Source organism: Anarhichas minor, unplaced genomic scaffold, assembly GCF_050575085.1.
Source record: "Anarhichas minor isolate MPS153535 unplaced genomic scaffold, ASM5057508v1 ptg000028l, whole genome shotgun sequence".
Taxonomy (NCBI): Eukaryota; Metazoa; Chordata; class Actinopteri; order Perciformes; family Anarhichadidae; genus Anarhichas; species Anarhichas minor.
Window position 1 is genome coordinate 8,664,703 of NW_027466474.1, and position 27,495 is coordinate 8,692,197.

At 41.6% G+C, this 27,495-nt stretch overlaps 1 protein-coding gene across 1 annotated transcript; it reads right to left on the reverse strand.

The window, feature by feature from the left end:
• Positions 1-5,432: 5,432 nt before the first annotated feature.
• pcdh2ac (protocadherin 2 alpha c) lies at positions 5,433-27,051 on the reverse strand. The gene is made up of 4 exons (XM_076103888.1): positions 24,475-27,051; positions 20,766-20,830; positions 17,410-17,495; positions 5,433-8,611 (listed from the first exon to the last, which is right to left on the reverse strand). The coding sequence occupies exons 1-4, from the start codon at positions 27,049-27,051 to the stop codon at positions 8,304-8,306; spliced, it is 3,036 nt and encodes a 1,011-aa protein (XP_075960003.1). The 3' UTR covers positions 5,433-8,303.
• Positions 27,052-27,495: the final 444 nt, after the last annotated feature.

Sequence of the window (27,495 nt, forward strand, 5' to 3'; positions counted from 1 at the left end):
TAAACTTGTCACTCAGTCTCTCTACATGAAGTACTTTGCCCAGATACCTGAGCCACTGCTGGAATAGAGGCCTATATCCTCTGACTTCCTTGGGGTTAGGCGTTTGGCCTACAGTTTATAGAGGCAAATGTCTTGCCCCTCTTATTTATTAATGAATGGAATTACTACCACTGATCCAAAGATAGCAAGTAGGATCAGGTGTGATAGTTTTATTAAAGGATGGTATAGTTTAATATAAAAGTCCAAAAGGAACTTAACTTTGGGCTGGACCAGAACTGATGGGTAAGTCCTCTGGTCTCTTGTTTACACTTATCAGATAGGTGTTGAGGCAAATAGCATGAAGCCAGGAGTCTGTGAACTACTTTGAATTGTATGGCATTTCTAGCAAATATACCCAGTTCTTGCTCTCAGTTATTTTTAAGTCTGTCATTCGATACCACTACATCAGCCTGTAAAGTATCATACAATAAGAACACTGTCATTGGTAAGGATGAGAGGCAGCGGAACATCCAACCTTGAAACATCTGGCCGGGGACAGCAGATGGAAATTAGCCTCTCTGGCTAACTCTGGCTCACTTACAGTGCAACTGTTGATTGGTGTGCATTGTCCCTGAAAAATAAATAAATAAACAAACAAACAAACTCTGAATTTCAGTCCATCATTCTGGAAATGCCTGTTTTATAATGCCAATGAATAGTTTTGTCTCTTTCATGTCTGTGTGTTAAATGTATCTTTATGTGGACAAGACAAGTTTACTCACTTTCTGATTGTATTCAATAAAACCAAAGAACAATTAGATAATCACTCAGTTTTAATGCAATGTAAGACACTCTTACCTCATTCCTACCTAGAGATTGGTAGGGCAGTCCTCCCACTGGTGACCTTGGTTACTGAACCCTTTCTGTCCATATGGCTGTGACCTGGGCTCCCCCTTGGGCAACATGGCTGGCATTTTCCTGGCCTTCCCTTCCTGCTCCTCATTTGCCCTACCATTTTGAATGTAGGGCTAATGAGGATGCAATGTACCCTTACCTTAACCACACCCCCATTACATTACCTAATCCCAAAACACACCCTTACATCAGTGCTTTACCCCAACCCCAAGTTTCTATCCCATGGGACTAAGAGCTCATTGAAACAGGACTTGTTTATAACGCTAAGCAGGGTTGAATCTGATATTGTATGATAGGTTCTGAGTATTGTTTTATTCCCCCCCCGCCCTAACATCTATTAAATGTTATGTTTTTTTGTGTTCTTTTTGGAGGAATGTTGCATTGCAATTTATACTAATATTACATTAATAGTTAACTTGAATGACACACAATTAATACTATTCTCAAGATTCACAGACAATTTGCATATCAGCTGAATGACCCAGTTTAATATTCAATGGGTTACATCTTGGAATATGGTTTGATGGGTAGTTTAAGCTTTTCTTTGAGTTGTAGAGAAGGGATTGTTGAGAAGTTTTCTTCTTAATTCTGGATTATGAGGATTGCATTCATCAACATGCTGCTGTTTGCACACGTAGGCACAGAGAGATTAGTTTATCATCCATTATTGAGGATCATTTCGAATTTTTTTGTATGATACTGTTAGTTAACCTGAGCTAAATGGCACATAGTAAATTCATGAGTATAGTTACAGACAAAGCTGTTGAAGATTGGCACATGTATTTCAATGACAGGAGGCAAGGAACTCCATTCCAGAACAAATTTAAGGTTTTTACAGCATATGAGCAAGCATCAACCTTGCTTATTAAGGTACCTGATAGCCCAATTTCAATGGAAGCAAACTAAATTGCTCTGAATTATTGTTCTGAAAAACTCAATATCTATGTGTATTTCCGATATTAATGTGATTGTCTATCTGATTTAGTAAAAGTGCTGTACGCTTATACACCAACAGTGCAAGATTATAAACGTTGTGTTTATTGTCATCCAATGTTGCAATACTTTTATTTTCATCTTTTTTGGGGTTATTGAATGATTACAGTATGTAGAAATAATCTGTGATCTGTATTAACCATGAATGAAAAGGTAATCCCTTGGCAAATTAAATTGATTTGAAAGCAGATGTAAACAAAAATGAATCAATCTTTCAGTCAGACAAACTAATGATACTAAGAATTAGAATTTCACAATTAATTCTTAGTTTAAACAGCATCAAAATATTAAAAAAGGCAAGTGGCCAAATGTGCTGTGATACTTTGTCCAGGAGATGGCGCCTTTTGCTTATCACTCCCGCAGATAGAACGGGTGCAGCAGATCAACATGAATGGAAAAGGCAAAGTGCTGCCATCACGTAGTATTTTCAGAGAGTAAGGTTTTATACCATGAACCTCAGTTTTAACAGTTTCTGGTTATCTGACATTGTAAATCCACAAACATCTACGATATTTAACTAACTGAAAATGATGGAGCGTCTCAAGCAGTGGCCAAAGGGATAACTCCCACACGTACTGCATCATGGCACATTCAGCTCGACACACAATTCTGTCACACACTCAGACACATCGTGCAGCCATTGACATAGCCTATCAAATGACCTCTACATTGTGACCGCAACATGGAGATAAATTCTTGTTTAACCTACACAAGATGAAAGGTACATTTTTTTTAATAATAGATAGATTGTTTTTCAGCAAAAGTGTTTTTATTTGGTAACATTTTACATTCAGGTGCACGTTCACCATTAACTATAAGTGACCTATTGGCTCTTTTGTAGTCATTGTAAAGCACTTATCAATGCCTTATTATGCATGGCCATATTCTACAACTACTAGGCCATGCACTAACTAAGAGTTTTCCCTCAATGACCTCCTAATTACTGCTTATTAGCATTGTAAGTATGGAGGTTGTTGTACAAGAATTTCAATAGGCTTTGATCAGTATGGGCTTTGTAAGATGTTACCACAAGTCTTCCTCCCACCATTAACACTAGTTTTAGTGTTTTATTACATAGCAAAAGATAGGAATTGTTCAAATGGAAACAAGAGAACAGTTTATACTATGTATATATATATATATATATATATATTTATATATATATATATTTATATATATATACTTTTTCATTTGTATTTTGGCTACCCGTAGACCAATTAAGATCATTTGCATTTATCAAGGCAGGCTGAAACTAATTTACTCAATTCTCAACTTACTGTTTGTCCCTGTTTCATTAACTAAATGTGCACTCTCTCTCTCTCTCTCTCTCTCCCTCACACACACACACACACACACACACACACACACACACACACACACACACACACACACACACACTGTGGGTCTCAGTGTAATGTGTAGTGCTGTTATAGCCACAGGCCAAAATGATTGTGCACATTAATCTCTCCATCTCCATCCTGGCTGCTTCTAAGTCACTCCATTTGCTTTCGTCAGCAGGATGCTGGTTATGCTGAGTCACTGCAGCTGGCAAGATCACTAGCCAACACACCCAGTAAGACAAACACATGCACACTTCAGCTCCAGTGTATCTTGAATGTTTTGTTTCATGGTGTGTAGATCCTCTTCACATTATTAGACCATTTAAGTTATTTATATTTCACTATTTGGCCTTCCTTTCTTAGTTTGTTCAGTCCACATTACATAGTTGAAGATAGACTCATGCACTGCACAGTACAATGTAGTGTATGTTTATGTTGTGTTTAAACTGGTTTACATCTGTCTCTGAGCACTGGACGTCTTAGGAAGAGCGTGAGCACAGTGGCTCTCTGATCTGCTTGCATGGCTTTATTCACTCTGCCATAATATATATCCATATTCATTAGCCAGAGATTCACTGCTCTGCGGACCGAACACTGCAGGCTACTTTCCTGCACACTGAGCCAATTTCCTTGTTTATCATTTTGTTTGTATGACTGAAATGAACCAACATTCAGAGAGACCGGAGCACATTGTGTGAATGCTCGTGGGAATATGTACCAGTATGCATTTTAAATGTGTGGGTGTTAGTTGTTTTTGTTAAAAGTGTTGTTCTTTGGTAAAACGCCATCGAGGACTCACAGACACTGTTTGTGGTATTGCATCATCATAATATCAGCCAGAGTCCTCTGTGCCTTCTGTGGAAACAGATCCACACACACACACACACACACACACGCACACATTGAACCCATCCTGAGCAACCCACCGTTTCAACCCTTCTCTGTTTGCTAAATATATAAGGCTGTTGCCATAGAGACTATTCCCTAAATAGCTGTAACCATAGAAACAATTGTGTCTGTCTCCTGGAGAGAATGAAATAAAGATTGGTGGTGTAGCATTTTCAAAATCATTATTTCAACATGAACTCTTGAACCTCTCATCTCCCTTCTGTAGAGGCAAAATAAAAGCCAAAACTGGAGAGAGGGAGACTTCAATAACGTTATATATTTCAAGAGCTTTAGCTTAAAGACAGGAATTAAGTCTGAATGTTTGTTTTTTCCAGATAAACAAAACAACTGAATAGGATGTGTTGTAGTTAGAGCTCTAAATGAGCCTTTAGGAAACCATTGAGCTGGCTGGCTGCCCGAGTAGATGACTGGATAAAAGTATTGATTATCTATGCTGCATTTTATCTAGGCCAGCATGAGTGATGTCTCTCTATTGTGATTTTTCTTTCTACAAACTCACCCACTGGGATACAATAAATCTACTTAGCCACTCTATTAAATTAAAAAATGCATCTGGAAGCTTCTTTTCACAAGGGACTCTTTGGACCATCTGTGACCATGGCTTTCAACAAGGGCAGGTCATTCTGCATGTGTCCTGCTATGAGTGCTTGCCAGTGCAAATAAAGAAGTGGGGTGTGAACATGTGGCATAGAGGAGAGCAGCCTGTAGATAGTTTGACAGTCCTGCCCTCACTGATTTGAAGAGATGTACTCTTTCTTCTCTTAGGGATTAATTCGTTCCCACTCTGTTACATTGACCCTTTTTTTAAATCTCTCCCGAGAGAAAAGCCTCGACTGTAAAACAAGTACAAGTCTGGTACTGATTTATAATTAAGGTTTCCATTACATAAGGCTATATTTTAATTAAAAACCTGCTTATTCATTACACATTATTTATCAAATTAAAGATGAACTGTGTACTCAAAAAACTTACCATTTGAATAAAAACCTAAACAAAGCTATTATCTAAATTTAATCCCATTCTGTATGTCTACTCTTCAGCCAATTCATTGAATTGCGATAAATTTGTTCAAATGACAGAGAGAAAGAAAAAGGTCAAGACACACACACACACACACACACACACACACACACACACACACACACACACACACACACACACACACACACACACACACACACACACACACACACACACACACACACACACACACACACACACACACACACACACACACACACACACACACACACACACACACACACACACACACACACACACACACACACACACAAATCCCCCCAAGACAATATATTCGAATTTATTTTAAGAAAGAAAACTTTATTCGTGATTTATAAACAAAACACATTACCACTGTATCCATTTAGGTAAAACAAAAAAAAAATCAAAGAATAAATGAAACAAATGAAATTCACTACTTCACTGTCACAGTTGATGAGCGGGTCTACAAAAAAAGGGTTTTACAACAGATCTGGGCTAGTCCATTTAGGACAGCACATTGCCACCATAGTTCACCACCATACATTGGGAAAGAATGACAGCATGAACGCTCACTAAACACAAGCATACACTACATATATCTTTTTATACACTGGAATATTTTTTTTGTTCTTTTTATTTTTTTTTTTAAGAGTGAAAGGGAAGTGATAGCTCATCATAGGATCATACATATTTCAGTTACAATATTACAGTGTTAGTAAGATCGTCATGTCAAAGCTGGACACAGAGTGATTTTTTTTTTCTTTTTTTTCTTGCTTTGTTTTCAAAAACCAAAATCATAGTTGGTAAAAGGAAAATGATAAACTTGCGGTGAAAGGTATCACACTATAGCATTTACAAATATCTAAAGAGGTTTAGTGGATGCCATACAACATCTGTGGAGCGTGAAGATTGTAGTACATCGATGTTGGGCAGAGACAGAAGCACATACAAATATCTCCTGTGCAAGTAATGAAGAAAAATGATGATACAAAAGAATAAAATCATAGCCATCTATCTATTTATATATATATTTCTCTATATAGTATGTGTTTCCTTAGAGCAGTACATGCAGCAGCCACTTAATGGAGTGATGTCATACTGAGCCTCAAAACTTTGGGGACGTGGCAACAAGTTACAGGCAGGGGAGGGGAACAAACAGAAGCAGGCCTTGAGGCATGAGTGTGCCCCTTCTTCAAAACCTCCTGAGAGAGGATTGGTGGGATATAGCTGTGGGATGGGACTCCCTCGATGCCCGTATATTAAGCAGGTTTCAATTACTAATGCAGAGACAATCTATGAAAAGCCTACGCTACATTTACAGCGTAGATAAAAGCTAATATGTGACTCAACGATCCTAAACAATCAATTTGGAGAACAACTTTCTTCTCTTGTACATGGAGATGGAGGGCCAGCCCACGGCACCTATCTCCTCACTTTATCCCAGGCCTCCACTGCTGTAATCTGCTTCATCCCACCTGGTCCCCTCTCATCAGTGGCGACGCACAGGAAATTAACAGTGTGCGCTAGTATTCGCAAGTTAAAAGCACTGAACCGTTGTGCACTTCGAGAGACATCTGATAAGAGTTCAGGGCGTAGACCCACGACTGGTCTTACCCAGGCCTCATCCACACTACTCCATGCTGTTCTCAGCACACCACAATGTTCAGAGCAGGCCACTCCCAGGATCGATCCTGAGCAGGGGGTCAGAGCAGGGGTTAGGGGCAGTGTCTGAGGGTAAATGGGGGTGGGCAAGACACTCAAAAAGCTGTGAGGAAGAAAATAAAAAAAAATGCAGGAGTATGTAACAGGGAATCTCTTTAGAGAATAAATGAACAACAGAACCAGTTCACAAACTTTTTACATGAAGAGGCAGTCAGTAGGATGGGTGATCCAGGGAAAAAGGCAGTTGGGGGAGGAGAGGACGGCTCGTGGCAGCTTGGGGCAAATGCAAGCAAGTGAGCAGTTGTAAACTCAAGGAATCAGGTAAGGACTGGTTGCTACCAAACATTCAAAGCAGAAAGCATTAGGCTTTTGCTGCGGCAGGGGGAGAAGAGACGGTGTTATCAACATCTCAAGACTCTCCTTATATTCTGTAAGGTTTCATCAGAGTCCACTGACTGAAAGCGGAGTCACAAGCCAGCTCAGCTGGACTCTCCCCTCGGCGATCCTCAGGAGAACATGAGGTATCCTCCCATCTCTCCGGTGCTCTCTGCATTCCTCAGTTGGGGTTCCGGCAGGAGATGAAGCTCTGTGTCCTTCAAATGCAGTGAGCAAATACAGAGTGGTTGCAAAGGATGCTGCTTCCATCCTGAGAGAGTTGATGTACACATGCGCACCACGTAGGTGACGGTGCAGGACAAAAAACGCTTGCAGTGTCTAGTTTGAAGCACATTTCTTTGATGTCAGTTGATTTTCTCTCCTCTTTTTTTTTCTCACCCTCTCTCTAGGTCTCAAGTGCGCTCCATGTCTATTTAGTCATGGTAAGTATGTGTATTTGTGTTTGCATGTTTGAATGTGTGAGCATGCATATGTGTGCATGTGGTTTCATTGATCTTAGGAAACACTGTTGTAATTATCAGAGGAATCTGCAGCAGTGTCATGTAAGCCTTAGTTTCAGTGACTCCTGTGCTATTTACAAGTCGTACGTGTCCAGCTCCAGATGGCATGCATCTGTCTCAATCTTCTTTGTCGTCATTCTTCTTTTCCTTGGCTGGCACCGAGCTTTTTGTTGTTCTTGTACAAAGTATTTGTCTTCTCTCAGAGAGAACGGTTTACACATCAGTTGGGGGAGGGGGTAAGACAGAGGTGCCAACGTGCCCAGTGGGTTAAAAGAAAAATAATTCAAGACTAGGGCAAAGAGTGGTCATTTTTTACTGGGAAAGTTGACTGTCGTGAGTTGACTCAGAGTGTATAGGCACATAGGGGCGTGGAGCAAAATCAATCATTTTATTGTTTATCAAGGCAAGATCAATAATCTACCTCAGTAACGGACTGAAGGTAAAATACATCTTGGTAAGGCCAGGTTTTTCAAAATATTATCAGTGAAAAAAGGTAATAAAATGAAATATGAAATAGTTTTCACATTTTCTTTTTGCCCAGTGGAATTTGGTTGGTACCTCTGTTTTAACAACGCCCTTTTCTTTGCCGTTTCCTCTTTCTGCTCCTCTACTCATCTCCGTCATCCTTCCCCTTATCCTTCTTGTCTTTCTTCTCCTTCTTCTTCTTCTTCTTCTTCTTGGCCTCCTCTTTCTTTCCAAAGGTGATGAAATCGCTCTTGTCGTCCTCTCCTCCCTGGTTCTGTCTGATGGATATTATGGCGGGTGAGCCGGGGATGATGAAGGCTTCTGGGGGAACATCGCCAGGTTTCAGGTGTTGTGGGGGTGCACCAGGTCCGCCGGCGCCATAGCGAAAGTGCCAGCTGTTGCTGTCTACTCCGGCACCCATTGGGGGGGACACCTCTCCTCCTTCAGCATCTGAAAGAGATGGAAGACGGGTTATCGTTTGCTATCTACTTGCTTCAAACAGATGAGGTTATTATGTTACAATATTATGTTATCAATGAACTGACTTTGATGGACTCAAACTCTCAAAATTGCAATGTAAAGAATTCTTTAGACACACTAGGGAAGATTTACCAAGCCTTTTGCACCTTTGGTTATTTACGAAACACACCAGTTAAGAAGGACAATTTGCCAGTCATCTAACGTACAAGTTGTGTTTGTCCTTCATGCATGCACATTTAGGAGATATCATAATGGATTTACAAACCTTTGCCTGATTTACAGTGTCAGTTTTCTGTGGAAATGTATCCGTCTCTAAGAAGCAAATATAAGAAGGTGCAAGTAGTAGTTGTAAGTTCCAATAAGAAACATTTATAGATATTTAATTAATTTATATATTAATGGGTATAGTGATCTCACATATTTCTAAAACCACGCCATTCATACAAAAACAAATTTGGTACAGGTTTCTATAGAATTCAGGATGGCTGAATATAAAGTTAAACATGTAGTTTGCTGAGCAGCTACTGCACCAAACGGACACATTCGTAGGATGACAGGAACATAGTGATAGCTTTTATTTTTTTTATATGCAAGCTTTCCTACTGTGCATGATTTTATGTCCTTCCATTTCTTTTTGATTTCATTAGATGTATATTTAATGACTCCTTGGAATTAGCTCCACAAGCCTTTCTATAAATAAATATTATTCATAGTCTGTAGTTCTTCTCAGATAAATCCCTGCACTGAACTGCATCTGTTGAGCTCACATAATGTGAGTCCCCTGCACTGCTATATACATAAATCAGGCCTACTATGTCAAAACTTTGGCTGCAAGAAGAGTTTATGGATATCCCCTGCAGCCACTGTAAAAATCGAATTGGTCAATAAGTGGCATTCCTTGAGGGAACAGCCATGACATGCTACAAAAGGTTGGAGGTGGTGTAACTTAATGGGAGGTTTACAAGAACAAACTGCGAAGTGGGCAATGAATCAAAGGCTCCCTCCTGGCCAAAGCTACCATCCGTGCACTGTTTGATGAAACATTAAGCCCTTCATCATCATGTTAAAGGCTGAGAAAGGTAATACGGTATATTAGTGGAATTTAACTGAACTGTTTCGCAAGAAAAGCAACAAAAGTGGGCACAAAGTAAACATGTCAGTATTCAGTAATTGGCAGGTGTAACTGTATTTAGGAGGGCATTAGCAACCTATCTGAGCATCCCTTCATTGTATGGGTGTGTATCATTATATGAATGTCTACATGCAGTATATAACATATGCATAGTCTACCAGCAGAAGACCCAACCACTTTGGTTATTTCCTCATAGCAATGACCTACTTGCCACATATTCCTTTTATTTCTATGACTCCTTTTCTGAGATTCTTTCCAAAGGGGAGATTAACTGAGAAGGGCTCCATCCAACCAGAAGGAACAGTGTCTGGAAGAAGCCTGACCTCAGACAGTAGCCAGGGCAGAGAATACCATCTCCCCAGGCAGCCTCAAAATGTACACTATATGTTTGGTTTCAGTTTTCTTCGTGCTGCATCTCTAATACAAAATGAACTGTCATCCTAAATAAAGTTGGAAATAGTGAATGCAAACATAGTTCTGACAAAACTATGAATGTACTCTCGGGTAGAAGCTGAAATGTATTCAGTAATGATGATCTGGTTGATACAAGAGATGGTGGTCAAAGTGGCCATCGGGATTTACCTTAATTCTCCATTACATCTTTGAGACAAAACAAGAGCCGCATATGCAGTTAGTGTGTCAGCCCTATGTAATGACCCATTGGCATTACTAAGCTTTAATTCAAGAGACGATTCATGTTTCATTCATATTTTGTTTCTTACTTGTTTTCCTTTCCACATTTTACCCATTTCAATTACAAGCTCTCAGTGAGATCTGCTCACAATGAAGGATTCATGGAGTAAATGACGTCTCTTGCTTGGCATACGATCCAATCAGTCATAGACACACGCACTGCTGTAAAGCTCCTTCTGCTGCAGGGAAATTATCCAAGTCAAGGCAGAAAATGGCTAAAATTAATTTCTGTGAATCTAAACATACACAGATTCAGTCTGAAGATGATAAGTTGATTAACAAATGACACTGCAAATTGAATAGCTTTGAGTTTTGGACTGTTGGTTGGGAAAAATTAAATTAATTTGAAGATGTTACATTGGACTTAGGCAAGTGATGAGTACTTTTTACGATTTTCTTACATTTTATAGCCCAAGCTATTGAACGATAAATTGAGAAAATAATTGTCAGGTTGTTCAGCAATGAAAATAGTTCATAGTTGCGGCCCCTTTTTTGATTTGTCTTTTTCAACTCCATATTTAATTCCCTCAGGTATAATCAGACTGGGACCCCCGTACAATAATTACTTGGGTTATGCATTTGAATTGTTCCCCATTGCAATCCCCCAAAAAGCTATCGTTCACCGACTGCAACAACACAGCTGGAAGAGCAGCAGAGAGAAGACTGAATTTGACAAAGAGACTGAGAGGATTAGGACAGGACAGGCTAGATCCAGTCACTGCTTCCTCCACATGTAGACACAGAGACAGCTAGAGTCATATTCATTTACAAGGCGAGAGTCTTCCCCCAGATGATAAGTCCTCATGTGACTGCCCAAGAGGAAAGATGACCCTGATTTTAAAATCCTAAAAGAAAGGTAGAAACAGAAGGAAAGGAGCACGAAAATACTCGATAAAAATGCAGAATACTGGGCAGCAGGCAACGCTTTGCTCTAAAGTGTCCACTCTCTTGTGTCAAAGAAATGACCTGTCTAACTCAATGAGGGGAGTTGATGAGACACCAGTGACACCCATGCAAAATTACATTCACAAACAAAGCAACACCCTGGAGAGTGATGAGTCATGCTGAGCGTAGACAGATGGAAAAGGGTAAGGCCATGGAGGGCAGGACAGGCTAACTCTCTTGAAAGGGTCAATGTTAGGGTCTTGTGCTAGATTTGAAAAAAAAGACAAATCATGGGACACACTGTTGTCTAGCTGTGCAACGGAAAAGGTCATGTCATAATAGCCTTTGCTGCTTTGGGAGTTTCCTTTTGTTCTTTTTTACACTTTTCTTACATGTGTCATTTTGATACTACAGACAACATTGACAATATGAGATTTGACCTGTGATGCCAGCTGTGCATCCATTCCCTCTATATCGAACCCCTTTTATCGGTCTTCTTATACTGTTCTCACTCTTGTCTATGTCTCTTCCTTCACGATGGCAACAGACTCATCTCGCCCAACACTCATCTCCACACAGCCATTGCTTCAATCTGATTTGTCGATGGCTGTTGCAGAGCAAAACTTCCTCTCTTCTCTCCTCTCTGTTCCTCTTGCACAGCCTCCCTCCTTTTTTTTTCCTTGCCATCTTCTCTCTCTATCCTCTCCCCTGACCTTTCAACTAATCTTGTGTGAAAACTCAGCCAGCCAACACCCGTCCCTCACAGTGTTTGACACGTCTTAATCATGCCAATCAGTGTTTATGGTAACATTAATGTGATTGGGTATTAAACAGCTTGTCCATCAATGATAACTACCAGGCACATTAGAGAGGAGGATGGGTTATTTGTGTCCTATTTGCCCTGAGCTCAATTCATTTCTTCAATGTATCTTCAACTAGCAGAATTTTAAACCCATTGTATTTGAAATAGAGTGATACAAGTCACTGAAATCAATAATTTTGCATCTTCCCCTGAGTTTGATCTCTGGAGTCTTCAACCCTGAATCTCTGCATGTGACTGTCCCATTGCTCCCCTGTTGCCGCCCAGGGTTTTCACAGCCACTTAAATCACCAAAGCTCCATTTTGCCACGTCTACTTTATTCATCCCCTTGTCTCACCCTACCATCGTCCAGTTGGGCAGAAGCGCAGTGGAGCGCAGTGCAGCGCAGTGCAGCGTTACATAACTAGCTGAGGAGGAGGAGGAGGAAGAAGAGGGGCCAGGGAGTGCAGGGATGCAGATATGAAACATGATGCTCACCACCAAAACGGAGGGTGGGAGGAGGAAAAAAAGGATGAAAAGATCCTGAAGGTGCGACTCTTTTTTTTCTTTCTCTCTCATACTGCAGTGGTAAAGAAATATGTGATTGTCATGATAGCAAACAGTTAGTTGGGACCACACCCTTCCTCAAGATAGACACTGTGTTTGTTAGAGCGCTGAGCAGTGTGTGCTCATTGTGATAAAAACAAAATGTGATGTTGCTGTCTATTCCAAACCTAATTATTATTCATGTGCCTGTGTTTTCACTGCTATGCCTGGTTGGTGATAGAAGAATACATTTTGTGTCTGCATAAATTACCATATATTCCCCAATCTGCTAACAGTAAATGGAATGAAGAAAGAAAACTGTAGTGGGTAATAATACGATAATGATGGCTGGTTGTGGGCTTTTAAGAGCAATTATTCCTCTGCATAAGCATATTGGAGTATACAATTGTGTATGTATGTGTGTGTGTGTATGTGTGTGTGTCTCTTTGGGTTTAATGCCCGGGCAAGCACCTTGCTGTCTGCTCCCAGCTGGATCATGCTGCAGATGGTGGACACAAGCATCCCAAGTGACAGGGCTTAACACAATAAAAATAACACTGAATGTAGTTGTATGTGTGGGAGTTTGAGTTGTTATCGGTGTATCTGTGTGTGCTTATTGTATGCCAGTACGTGTAGGTGCTATGTAAAAAAAAATGGCGAAGGAGAATTTGATTTATTCTCCAGAGAGAAAGAGATGGAGAGAGCTGGCAAGATATATAAAGACTTGGAGAAAGCAGGATAGGAACAAAAAACAAATAACTGAAGTCGAGAAATGGAAACAGATGGGGCGGAGGGATTTAGAACATGTGAAAAGTCCCTGACAGCTTCTAGACTGTTTTACCTTGCCTGTCTGATTGTGCCAACAATATTTTCATGTCAAATTCACTTTAACTAAAAGACTGCATCTCTAAAGTAAGATATATAGCCTTGAATTGACTACACAGTCAATGTCTATCTCTTCGTTGCCTGCCTCCTTGTGTCATTTTATCCACTACAGAAATATCATAAAACGAACCTACCCTTCCTCACGAGACTGACAAAATGACATTGAACGTAAATGCATGGGGTCATGGTCCTAGATGCTAATTAGCAAATCATAATATGGTCAAGGCCTGAGGCATTGACGTAGCAAAATGAAGCATAAACCTTCAGTAGAGTGTCCTCTTGTCCACCTTTTTCACTTGGCATTTTGCCTCTACCCTTTAGTCTATTTGTGCCTTGACAAATGCTTGCTGCAGTATACATTCCAGTGTGTTTGTGTGTGTGCGATCTGGGGTGATGCAGAAAACAGTAGACCTGCATCCACCTCTGCAGCGCAGCACACCACCTCCCAAGTGAATGTAGGTCACTCTCCTTCTGTTACTCACTCCTCTGCTCTCTCCTTCCCTTTACACCTCTTACCTCCAACTATCACCTTCCAAACACATCCATCCCTCCTTTAATTCTATCACCCCCATCCCGCCTGTTCTAGCTTTTGCTCATGTATGTGCATTTCAGCCAAAGCCTCCCTTTGTCTTGTCCTTCACCTGATGCCAGTCTGTTTTTTTTCTTTCCCCCTTCCCCCCCCCTCCTTCAGCACCTTTTGTCCCACACCATATGTTTGCACTCCCCTCTATATAACAGACCCCCATTCCCTCTCTCCTGCCAATATAAGGGGCCATGAATGGTTGCCTTGGAAACTACATCCTCCAGTGAAGCAGTAGGACATTGGTAGAAGTCATGGTGACAGCGCTTGTGCTGATGGAGAATAATGCTGCAAGCTCTCTCTCTTCCTCCTTCCTCGATGCGTTTAGTCTAACCACTCTCCCCTAGCAACAGCAGCCTCACGCCGCTTCCTCTTTCCTTTGCAGACTTCGCTACAGTCAATCACTCTGATTTAGTCATTGTCACTCCCTCCCAAACTGTTTATGTTCATCGTCTCTCTCTACCTTCCTCTCCACCGTATCCTTTATTGCTTATTCCCTCGTTTCTTTTTCAATCCCTAATGCAATACTGCATAGTTATCTTTGAATACCTGTGTGCCTTTGGTTAGCTGCGAGGAGGAAGACATAGAGGGAGTGAGCAACAGATAGGGAGAGAGAGAGTCAGACAGCAAGCAGAACCCTGATTTCATTAATGTGCGTCTGTTAATCTGGGCGTGGGCTGCGCTCCATCTGTCACAGCAGGAGCAGCACACAAAGCAGGCAGCCAATACACACTCGGAAACAGAGCCGAGCAAGCACACATGCACGTTCACACGGAAAGACTAAACAAGATGCAAACGACACAGACACACAAATCCACACGCTCTAAATCTAAGGGATAGAAACAGGGGCGTTGTCGGATGTGCCTCCGTGTCTCACATCGAAGCAAAAAATAGACTGCGAGGTAAAACATCACCATGTTGGCACAGCACCCAGACTGAAACAATTCCCTCAACAAACCCAACTCCCATATACTCCTGCTCTCCACCTCAGGACCCCAGTCTGCCTCGCAAGCAAGATGATTTAGTTATGAATAGCACAGACTGCGACTCATAGTGATGTGACGGGCCACATTGAATTAATATCTCCATTTCTCTCATTTCTGAGACATGATCAACAAAACCATGTTCAAAGTCAGAACACAAATCTTTCCTAATCTTGTCCTCCAGTCAGGGAGCTTTAGAAATACACGCTTTTCATATCATCAGACACTCTTAACCCAGAATTATCCTTAATCCAACCCTAAAATTTGACCTGAAGCTAATAAAGCCCCCAGCTAATATTTCCATTCTTAGCATGCCTAACTATGAGATGAAGAAGGGACAGTTAGCCCTGAGGCAAAGCAAGATTAGCGTGTGCACAATGTGTTGTTCTTAAACTGCCACAGCTCAATTAGACCACCTTAAATCCTCACCAGCTGATCTTATTCCCACTGACCCACCCTGAAGACGTCACTACAGCCTGTTCGGTTCTCTCTCCCCATCTATCTCTCATGTTTTGAAGTGCCTGCAGGCTGTAAGTCCTCAGCCACGGCAACAAATCAATGGCAGAGCGGAGGAGGCTGTGCGTGTGCTTGTGGATAGGAAGAGACAGTAGTTACCGTGTGGGTAGTTTGTCTGCCTGCCCAGCCCACCGCCTCCTGTCTATAAAAAACACCAGGCCAAGCCATTTCTACTTTCCTAATTACAACAAATCACCTCATTATCTAAACTTAATTACACTGTCATTCTCGCTCCAGTTCGCTCCTCCTTCATTTTTTTTCTCTACCAGGCCACTCCTTTCTCAGCTTCACTCTTAATCCTTTTTGACCCCACCTCCCTGTCATCACGATGAAAGTCAAGAGTAGACAACTGAATTCTCCTGTACGCAGTGAATCTTTGGTCATAAATCTTGGTTAAGGGAAGGGAATGTGGCATCGTATGCAATGACATTCACATTACAATGTCCGTGAAATGTCATCCAACATTGAGTATGCTGTCATTTAGAGTTTTCTTTTGCTCCAGAGTTGCTGTTCTTTCGATTCAGCTAGCACTGTTTTCTAATAAGGTCCTTTGCAGTCCTTTGTTTGAGCCTTTGTGAGTTCTTTTTCACCCTGATAGAGAAGACATTTTGTCTTTTATAAATAAAAGGACTTCTGCTGCATGCTCTCCTGTCATATTTAGTTAACATATAAAGAGGACAATGCACCAATCTTCATGAGCAAAGTGGAAACTGTACAAGTAAGTATGCTGTCGCCTTGCAATAATTCAGCATATCTGATAACAACAATGTGGCAAATGGTGTAAAATGTTAAATTTAGACTTCATGATTCTCAACAAGCTGAAATTGACACTTCTATTTGCGTCACCTTCCTGCAGATGCTTCACAGTGAAGGCACTGCCAACAATTACTATTCTGTTTGAACAAAACTGTGAATTTGAATCATATTTGCAATTTCATTGGCAATGTCTAATGGCTAAAATTATTTAAAATATTGTTTCCTTCATGAGAGCAATATTCCATAATCTGTATTCTATAATCTATCAACAATGCATTCAATTGCTTGTTAAATGTATATAATGCACAGATGCATCACTTTAAATGTCAATATTTTATATAAAAGGATGAAAGCTTATAAACATATTAAAATATTTAAAAATAATATGATTAGTTGCCCACATCACCCCCCCCCCCCCATAATCTTGGTCTTTGTAAGTGAGTGTGTGTGTGTAAAATACAGTCTCTCAGACACGTATAAAGAGACTTTTAAAGATCCACATTAAAAGGAGAGGAAATGTAACTGTTTTATTCTTCTTCTCTCATTTGTTTTTCAATGTTTGTCCTCTGAGGCTCATGCCTCTGTAAACATCTCGCTGATGATCCAACTCACTATTGGCTCTTGCTCGCCCTCTTTTTGTCTGAATTGTCTCCCTTCCTGAAACAGAGAGCAGAGATATCCATCTACGCCTACGTAGAATGTGTCATTTCCTCTCCTTGCAGCAGTGGGAAGTGGAAGGAGTGGGCCGGGGCGATCACGTACTTGATACCCCTGTATTCCTCCTTTTATTACTCTCTCGTGGTTTGATAAACTCTTGAGGAATCTACAGGTTTTAGTATAAGATAGGCTTTGCTGGTTTTGTCTGAATATTTGTAATTAAACTATATTATAGAAGGTTATTACTATTTGAATAATATATAGTATTTTTTACTATGCCTAAGACAGTGTTAGTTGTAATTGGTTTAGGTTAGAGTAGCATGACTGATTCTTACCAGCGGCGCTGGATGCAGTGGGCCAGTTCTGAACCAGGACACCTTGGGCTCCTTGCATTACTGAGGACTCTTCCATGTGCACTGAGCTGAAACACACAAAAAAAAAAAACATCCACATTTTACACACTGGAAAGGCGTTCTCTCCCATATTATATACTAAGTCATGCTAAATTAAACTGCACAACATAAGGAATCCATGCACGTTATTTAATACTTTGTGAAGCTCTATATTATGATTGTTTCCTGTGATTTAAATATAAGCTCCCACATATTTAATATCCCTGTCTCCATATGTGTCCTATAATACACAATATTACAAATCCAAACTTTGGTACTCAGTGTGTGGAGGTTAGAAAATGAAACGTTCAGATTAGGATTAAAGTATTCACCCTACATTTTTCTGATATTCTCTGGATTATGGATTACAGATGGCCGCTCTACATTTTCACACACACTCTGTGGGATTTCAGCACCATTCCCTCTACTGAAAAACACCACAGTCTCTGTTGTGCTGAACCATACACACAGAACAGAAACACTGCCACAAACCACAGCTCTCTCTCACTGCTTCAACCAAATATTTAAAAAAGGACAGATTATATTTTCTAGCTCTGATAATAAGATTTTAGTCACAAAGACACATATGAGACCTGTGTGTCTTTACAAAGGGCCACTGCTTTCTGATATGATTCAAGCAAGGAGGGCAGAACCTCTCTTAAAGGGTCAATTCACCCAAATGATACAAAGATATTTGTCTGTGATTTGGCAGCACCGTCCATTTAATAGTTACCTTCAAGCTGCTGGGAGTTGGTAGCAGATTAAAGTTTGTTAAAAAATAGATAATTCAGATACAGAAACATATAAACTCAAATTGTTATTCTAAGACTAATACTCTGATTCTCAATCATTACCTGCTGCTGTTCCACTTTAATCCCCCTCTCCACTCTTCTCCCCACTGTCCCCGAGTGAAAAACGAAGTCTTTAGAAATAAAAACCTTTACTGAGGTCTGTGTGATCCGTTATTTCTTCCTGGTAATCTGTGTGCCTCTTAGGCATCAATAATTGGTTTACTTCTTGCAAACAAGAAGCTTTGATTCTTTATAAAAGATCTTGAGAAACAGGACGTTTTGGAATATAATTGTTTAGACTTCTTTACTTTAAAAATGCTAAAAACTGTTAAAACATGTATGACTAGATATGTACAGTGGTTCTGTGAAGGGAACAAAAGTGATTTGGTGATGGAGGTCATTTTAAATGCTGCGAAGCACCAGCATCATCAAGGCACACTTATCAAATATTGATGACAAACACTGGGCTGATAATACACTTTTCAGCTAATGTCCTTCTCTATAGTTCCTAATCTCTCATCTTCTCCTACTGTCTGTAAACAAATGCTTCTTCATCATTTTCCAGTGTCAATACTTTCTCGCAATATTAGATTTATTTGTCTCAAATCATAACTATGGTGATCACAAAATGGACCCAGACAACAATTAGTAGGAAATCATGTGCATTTCATCGGAGATTAAATTAAATTAAATAGGGCAGTGCCATTACATGGTGTTTGGGTTTGATATCCAAAATCTCTTATACAAGCTGTGATTATAAATGAACATTCAGTGAGGCTTGGTAATGGGACATGGGGGATAGTCAACTTAAAACACATCAGAGGTAGTGAGTCACGAGAACGATTTACTATGTTAGACTGGTTCACACAAGCACACGATGCTCATTAATCCCTGCTGTAATTATGAGGGAATCTGTGTAACATTAATCACTCAGATGCTACACAGTTATTATTCTGACACGGACATCAGAGTGCACACATTAATATATATATACTGCACAGTATGTGCATCTACGGTATATATATATAATGTAACAAATAAACTTGGGCCTTAGGAGACTCGTGTCAATGTTGAGCAATAGAAGAATGCTGTTTGAATAGAGCTGCGAAAGACTTGTTCAGTCCATTTTATAATCTGGTTAACTGCTATGTGTGTGTGCATACAGTATAATTATTATCATTTTATGGGTTTGGGTGTTACAGAGAAATACTAATATTTTCTCTGACATAGAGATTGAAAAACCTGTTGTTGTCTGTTCAAGGCCAGTTTCTCAAATCTATCTATCTATAGGAGGTGGATATATTAGTTGAATATGATAATGATAGATGAAGATATCATGGCTAACTCATTAAGCCTGATATTTATTGTAATTATGGTGTCATCTCATTAGCATGACCCTTGATTTGGTAGGGCCCATCTGATCCCACAGCAGGTGCCCAGTGTCTTATGGGTAGTTTGATCATTGGTGTGGTCATGCAGCAATCCCTGATAGGCCATCTTTCCACCTGACTACCTGCCGTTCATCCATCACTGACCCCCTGTCTGCTTGCCTTTCTCTCCCGTCAGTTCTCTATCTGTCTGTGGTTGAGTGAGCCTTTTCCAAGTGCATTTCTCCTCACTGTGGCCCTTCTCTCATAGTTCACATGCCAATGTTTTCAATGATTATTATACAATAAATAATTGATGTCTATCAAAAGAATATGTTTTTTAATAAAATTGAGATTATTGGGATTTTCTCACAATTTACCGAAACTGTATATTTAATAGAATTAATGTACATTGATGACTATAAATGTGATTGGGTAAAACAAGAGAGATAATTTTGTTTTGGAAAAGCCTGATACTGCGTACCATTCCTTTCCCCTCAGAACTGTAATGACATTTGAGCTGGCAGGTGATCTCCGACATCTTGACTGGAATAGGCCAAAGAATGGACCCATATGCCTCACCGGACTCTGGTGCAAAGATACTGTAGGTAGGGCTATCAAGAAATATAAACATATTGCCTGGTGGCCATGTCACACTCTGTACCCTTTGTATGTTTAGTTTTTATATTTCAATTCAACAAAATAAAACAGATTCAGAGGATTACTTCTAGTATGAAATTATTATCTTTGGTCTCCACAGCAGGATGACAAGGCTTCTTCCTTTGAACTGACAGAAGAATGCCTTTGCATTACATTTGACTTGAATATATAATTGCATGTAATTTTATGTTCATGTGATTTCACATGTTAAATCCACAGTTTGGCTCCATTGGCCATTTCTGTAGACTATTTGAGGATATGTTACATGACTGATAGGTGGATAAATGAAACTTTGTTCAAAGAGGTAGCAATCATTCTTAATGAAGAATGTGTTGATGTTTAAGATCAATCAGTTAGAGAATGGTAATCAGATGGGCGAATGTTATTAGGTGGGAGTATGGTGGGAACGTCTTTTGGTCTTTAACAAAACATAATGAAGTTGATTGGTGAGGTGAAATTAAATAAAAAATGAGATGCTTACCTCTGCATTACACCTCCTGCTCTCAGGGAGGCTGAATATCTCCAGTCGGCAGTCGGACCTTTGGGCTGCAAGAGAGTGAGAGGAATTGAGCCTTAAGTACGGGTGAAAGCTAATACCGTCTCATTAATAAGTCATGGGGAGAAGTGCTAGTGCATGCGCGTCACGTACATAAACACACAAACCTTCAAAAAACGTCACGCACACACACACACACACAAGCAGTGACAGCTTGCCGCTGCCTTTGGAGAGAAGTGAATGATGAATTAAAGCTTGTTGGTGCACTCCTCCCATCCATCCCCACACCTGCTCCTCTCCCCTCCCTTCTTCCCTCCCTTCTTACCTCCCTTCTTCCAGCCATGTCCTCTAAAAAATATAACTTTGAGAGATTTCACTCCAGCGGCCCACTGACCCTGGTACTGTGATACATAGGACCTGAGGCTACACGTCTGGGGTTAGTCCACTCGTTCCAAGATGGTTGTGGTACAGTCCATTACCATGGAAACATTGCAGAACTCTCATATACTCTCTCGTAGGTGTTGATGACTGACTCAATTCAAAGCATCAGTTTTCTACCTATAATGCTCTCCATCCCTTCTTCTACATTCTCTATGACTCTATCATACTATTTTAAAATGTCTAACTCAGTCTTCACAACATTACTGAAATATAAAGATGTTTTTCAATGGTTTCTGAAACACCTGCATCGTCTGCCGTATTTTTCCTCTACTCTGCCACCGTATATTCTCAACCCCCCTCTCCTGTGGTGTTGAGTTCTTTCTCCCCGTTATATCCTCTTAACACTGATCAAAACCTAAAGTGTCACTGGCACACGGTCTTCCTGAGTCAGTGTCACACATCTCTCCATGGTAACTGTGCAGAGCTCAGGCTACGTTTCACCGCCCTTTGTCATTTCACTCATGTGAAGGTCACAGGTGGAGGAAGGAGGGGGGAGGGCAGATATCAGATTAACCCCCTCGGCCCTGCATCTGGTGTCAGACACACCAGAACAGACACAAAGGGACACTACACCACTGTAACCTCTGCCTGTCTGCCAGTGACTAAATTAATTTGTAACATTCTAAAATGAGACTTCAGTTCTTTCAGATTAATTATACTGTCACAAATATATCAAGACACTACATTATAATAACTGACAAAATGTGGTTAGAGAACTACAATTCAGTAGTGATGCAGCTCACGGTGCAGTTAACCTGAGCACATAGCTGAGATGAGATTGCATTGTCTCTAATTTCACCATAAACCACGGAAAGAGCGCTACCAATCTGACTGAGAACACTAAATTATCCTTGCTTAGCCATGCAGTTCATAAGAGACCAATCTGCAATCCCGTTTCCTTTCAAATATGACAGATGTTCACTTGCTGATGAAGCTGCATTGACCTCTATGAGTCTGCAGTGGACATTCATCACCCTGGAAATCCAATATTTGGTCTTAATGAGAGAAGCCTGGTATTCATACTGGAGTCATTCAAACAGAGCAGACTGTCTACAGGGATACAAATCACTGTGCCATCGGAGACACTTATCCGTACTGAAAACAAAGGGGTGCACTTGGTTATTCGAAGATAATCCCTCCTCAAAAAACAATCAGTGGCTATGATAGTTTAGATTTTTCCTGAAAGGGAAAAAAGGTGTTAGTATGGCATTAAAAACACAGTCAAACTAAAGCTCTTTCTCTTTCCTAGTTTTGCCTACTGCGCAAGACGTGAGAAGAGAGTGATACAAAAAACATTCAAATAAAACCAGATTGTCCACAAATGGGACTAAACGGCTTTGCTAAACGTTTGTGGCTGAAGGGAGAGGTCTGTTTGGCCGTATGGTGTTGATGGGGGTAAATTAAAACACACACACACACACTAGCACATACACACATTAGATACAAGCATCTGGAACCTAAACATGTTCACAGTCTGATATACTCTCAAGGGAAGACATACGTGCAAAACTAGGATGTTACCAGTTTGCGTAATAAATGTAAACAGACAAACAAAAACAATTGTGACTCATACGGAGGATATGATATCAATGCATTCTGTTTCATAATTTGAAAGGGAGAAACCAAATTAAGTAGAAATAGAACAACCAGAGTAATTGTGTATTCATTTCCTTGCCTGTTTGCAATTTGTAAATCAGACAATACAGAACTCTTTTATTTGACCGCTCAACCCTTTTCACGCCTTTTTCTCGAATCTTCCCTCTCTCTCTCTCAGTGAACACTCCTAGCATGGATACAGAGCTCACACCTCCGCCATCAACACTGTGTCCAATCACCTTTCCTCCCCCGCCTTAACTGCGCAGAGCGAGCCAATCCACGCACAGCACAGAGAAACACATCACTGCCAGTTAATTACATAGCAAGAACAAACATGACTGGCATTTAATGAGCAAGACTTCAAGCGATAACATTTCTTTAGTCCTTTTCATCACATATTTTACTCTAATATTCTTTTCTGCATTGCATAGACAGACTCAGAGATGCTCTGGGAGCAAACACAACCACGTAGAAAACAAATAATGGTTAATAATACTGTTTGTTTTACTACAACCAAAACGTCTGCAAATAATTCTGTGCATATTGACATCAATACAATGGCAATCATACCATGAAATGAAGCTCTAATCTAATGAAACACAGACCTGGTATCTGCCGTATTCCCCCAAACTCTGGCTTACTGCTCAGTACCAGAGAGGTACGTGACCAGCAGAGAATATTTTGGTGCAGTGGGACTGGTGGCTCTCACAGCCGGCGAAGGCTGCACTATTTCCCAGACTCTTCCTCTCTATAGAGATGACCACTGAATGCCCTCAGGACCTACTGGACTTGAATATTGTGGCACTCTGCCCACAGTAGACAAATGACACTGGCTGTGTGGGGTCATAGGTGAACAAGCTGAAAGCTACTGATTTGTTGTGAAAAGAGAGTTAGTAACATGGAGCAAAGAAAGAGACAGAGTGAGAGAGATGGTTCATAACAAATATTTTGAAAACAGCGTTTTGCAGAACTGTGGAGGACAGGTGCACTTGAACATTTCATACTCTGAATCACCAAACAACTGGTCTTCAGCAAGCGTGGAACGCACACAAAGACACCATCTACCACATCCAGCAAATCAGAGTGCACCCACCTACCCACTCAAATAAACAGCCCAGAGAAACTACCCACACTTGTGTATGCCAAGATGTTGACCTCAAGTTAGATGGAACGTAACATAAAGACCAGTAGATGTAATAATGGAAGCATTTACATAAACAAAATGGTGGTATATCTTTCTACATCCTGATAGACACATTCAAAGATTGTATAAATGAGTTTGAGAGAACTTTAAAAAACTAAGCAGATCCTAGGAGTGGCATATGAATTATAACCTTTTTTTCCAAAGACATCTTCTATGCAAGATGAACCTAATGAATGTGCATATGCCTCTTTGTACAAGAATAACCATCCGTCTGAAAAAGCAGTCAGAAAATAAATATTTTTAAGATGTCACACGCCAGGAGAACAGATGAAAGGATTTAACAGCTCCAGAGCCGTAAATGTCAACTACAATTCTACTGCAAGAACACCGCCCTAGAGCAAAACCTGAACCATAACTCTGAGAAATTTCCTTTTATGGCTTGTGCTTTGTGTGTCATTTACTGTTATGAGGAAATCTAAAATAACAAACACAGACATCACACCAGACACACACCTGAATGGCAGTTGCATCTGGCATACTGAGACGCCGTACAAATAACTGGCTCTGTCCGCTGTGGCTGGTGACGTACCCCGAGCCCCAGGTGCCACTGTGCGGCCGTCCCGTGTTGTAGAACATAAAAGTGTCACTTCCTGACGTGGCGGTCAGGCACGTCTTGTAACAGTATGTTTTGGTCAAAGACCCATTTCCCCGCACTTCAATATAATGCGGCTCCCCTTTGAGGTCACGGCGCATGGCTATATTGTCATTTGGTTGCCCTCCACCTCCGCCTCCGCCTCCACCTCCTCCACCTGCAGCTCTTCCTCCACCCCCACCCCCACCGCCACCGGCTGAGGCTCCCCCCTCTGGAACACTCTTCTTGGATACACAACATGGAGAGCAGGAGCCAGGCTGGGTGCAGTAGGCATGGCAACGCACAATGGCCAGAACAAAGATGGTGACCAGGAATACGAAGGTTGTGGCACTCAGGGCAATGATGAGGTAGAGGGTGACATTGGAAAACATTAGGGGGCTGTTGGGCCTGATGATGCGCTTGGGGTCAGGGGTCAACTTAGGTGGCAGCTCCATCACGTGCACATGGATGGTGGCCGTGGAGGAGAGCGGTGGCAAGCCGCTATCGTGCACCAGCACTGTCAGAAGGAAGGAGGTGGAGTTGTCCTCAATGACGCGCCTTGTGGTGCGGATCTCCCCTGTGTACTCATGCACCTTGAACAGGTCGAGGTCTGCGTTGGTCTGCTCCAGGGCATAGAGCAGCCAAGCATTCTGCCCGGCATCGCCATCCCACGCCGTCACCTTGCTGACCAACACTCCTGCTTCAGCATTTTTCATTAGCGTCTCTGTGGTGCGGCTCCCATTGGCAGGTGGGTAGACTATCCTGGGCACATGGTCATTCTGATCCATAATATAAATATACACTGTGGCCACACGGCTGAGGGGAGGCACACCATTGTCCTGGGCTTTGATCTGAAAGTGAAACTCTCTCAGCTTCTCAAAGTCGAAGGCTCGCAGGGCATAGGCTTGACCTTTATCAGGTTTGATGCTGATGTAGCTGGCTACAGGGATACCATGGTTGTTGTCATTCAGGACAGTATAGGTGATGCGTGCATTTTCTGCAGCATCAGCGTCCGTGGCCTTAACAACACACAGAGGTGCACCGGGAGCATTGTTCTCTGTGATGTAAACAGTATATGATGTTTGTTCAAAACGAGGTGGGTTGTCATTCACATCTGCAACATCCACTTTAAAGGTCATTTGAGACGACAGTGGTGGGGTGCCTCCATCCACAGCGTTGACGGTGACATTGTAGGACGAGATGGTTTCCCGGTCCAGGAAAGCGGATGTGACGATGGTGTAGTGGTTCCGGAAAGATTTGATCCTAAAAGGCAGATGGGGCATGATCTCCAGCGTAACTTGTTTATTTAGTCCAGAGTCACGGTCATTCACACTGATTAATGCTACAACTGTGTCAGCCCGGGCATCCTCACGTACAGGGCTGGAGAGTGAAGACAGTACAATCTCAGGAATGTTGTCGTTGACATCCAAAACTTCTACAACTACTTTACAGTGAACTGCCACAGGAGCCGGTCCCTTGTCCATTGCTTGTATGTACATTTCATATGAGTTGGTCTCCTCATAGTCTATGTTGTTTTTCACCCTAATTTCCCCTGTGTCTGTGTCCATGGAAAACATCTGTCTGACTCTTTCTGGTGTGTAACTGCTGAAGGAGTAAAACACCTCCCCATTTGAGCCCTCATCAGGGTCTGTTGCATTCAACTTGATCACGAGAGCGCCCTTTGGGGAGTTTTCGGACAGTTTTACTTTGTACACGGAGCTGCTGAACGCAGGTACATTGTCATTGGAATCAAGGATACGTACATTGATTTTGGCCGTGCCAGTTCGCTGCGGGGTGCCTCCATCTATTGCTGTCAGGATTAGCTGATGTGAGGGCGTCTGCTCGCGGTCAAAGGGCTTTTTAAGAATAAACTCGATGTGCTTATCATTGGAAAAGGGCTTAATCGAGTCCAGCGCGAGGTGGTCGTTTGGGCTGAGGCGGTACTGCTTCACAGAGTTGGAGCCATCATCTGCGTCCTGAGCTCCCTCGATGTGAAAGCGGGACCCGGTGAGAGCGGACTCCGACACCTCGAGCTGATATTCATCTCGAGGGAATTGTGGCGCGTTATCGTTCACGTCCAAAATCTCCACCTCCACGTTGTGCACCTCCAGTGGATTTTCTAAGACCACCTCCAGGTTGCGTGAACAGGTGCCACTGAACTCGCAAACTGTCTCTCGGTCAATGCGGTCACTCACCACCAGCTTGCCGGTTTTGTGATTGATGGTGAAATATCTCCGTCCGCTGTCCGATGTGATTCTGATTCGTCGCGTGGAAAGTTTCCTCAGGTCCAAACCCAAATCCCGGACAATGTCACCGACCAATGCCCCGTTCTCCAGCTCCTCCGGAATAGAGTATCGGATTTGTGCAGTTGTAAGGCCACTGAGTACGAAAATAACGAAATACAAAGAAAAAGGCACTTTCTCATTCACACTGTAACAGCATTGCGCAGTTACAGCCATCGCAGGCAGGCAGAATTTACAGACGGGTTGGAGAAATATTTCCGCTTTCTCAGCTTGCTGTGCGAGCGCACCCGCCTCATTAAAAACGGGGGAATAGTCCGGCCATAACTCCGACTATGTGCAGGACGACCACCGCATCCCCTCTGGTGCCTGTTTAAAGACAATCTTCCCCTGTACATCCATGTTTTCCTTTGTCTGTGCTGGCTGCTGTTTTTTAAATTTCACTGGCTCTTTTCACTGATGCTGCCTATTGCTCTCCCCCTCTCTCTCTCTCTCCATGCGATGGTGTCTGTGGGCAAAAGGGGAGGGGGAGCCACTCGCTCAAACGATGCTGGCTACAATTCAGCACCTCCGAATAAAATGATCGAGCACCATCTAATAAAAATAAAAAAGACCGGAATCCGGAGTTTTATCTTATCTACAAATTTGGACGGCGTGCATGGA

Excerpts from the sequence above, each read along its gene's own strand:
- pcdh2ac (XM_076103888.1), bottom strand. The coding sequence starts at position 27,051 with ATGGCTGTAACTGCGCAATGCTGTTACAGTGTGAATGAGAAAGTGCCT. Across the intron at positions 17,496-20,765 it reads GCAGGAGGTGTAATGCAGAG|CTCAGTGCACATGGAAGAGT; the intron begins GTAAGCATCTCA and ends TGTGTGTTTCAG. Across the intron at positions 8,612-17,409 it reads CACTGCATCCAGCGCCGCTG|ATGCTGAAGGAGGAGAGGTG; the intron begins GTAAGAATCAGT and ends CATCTCTTTCAG.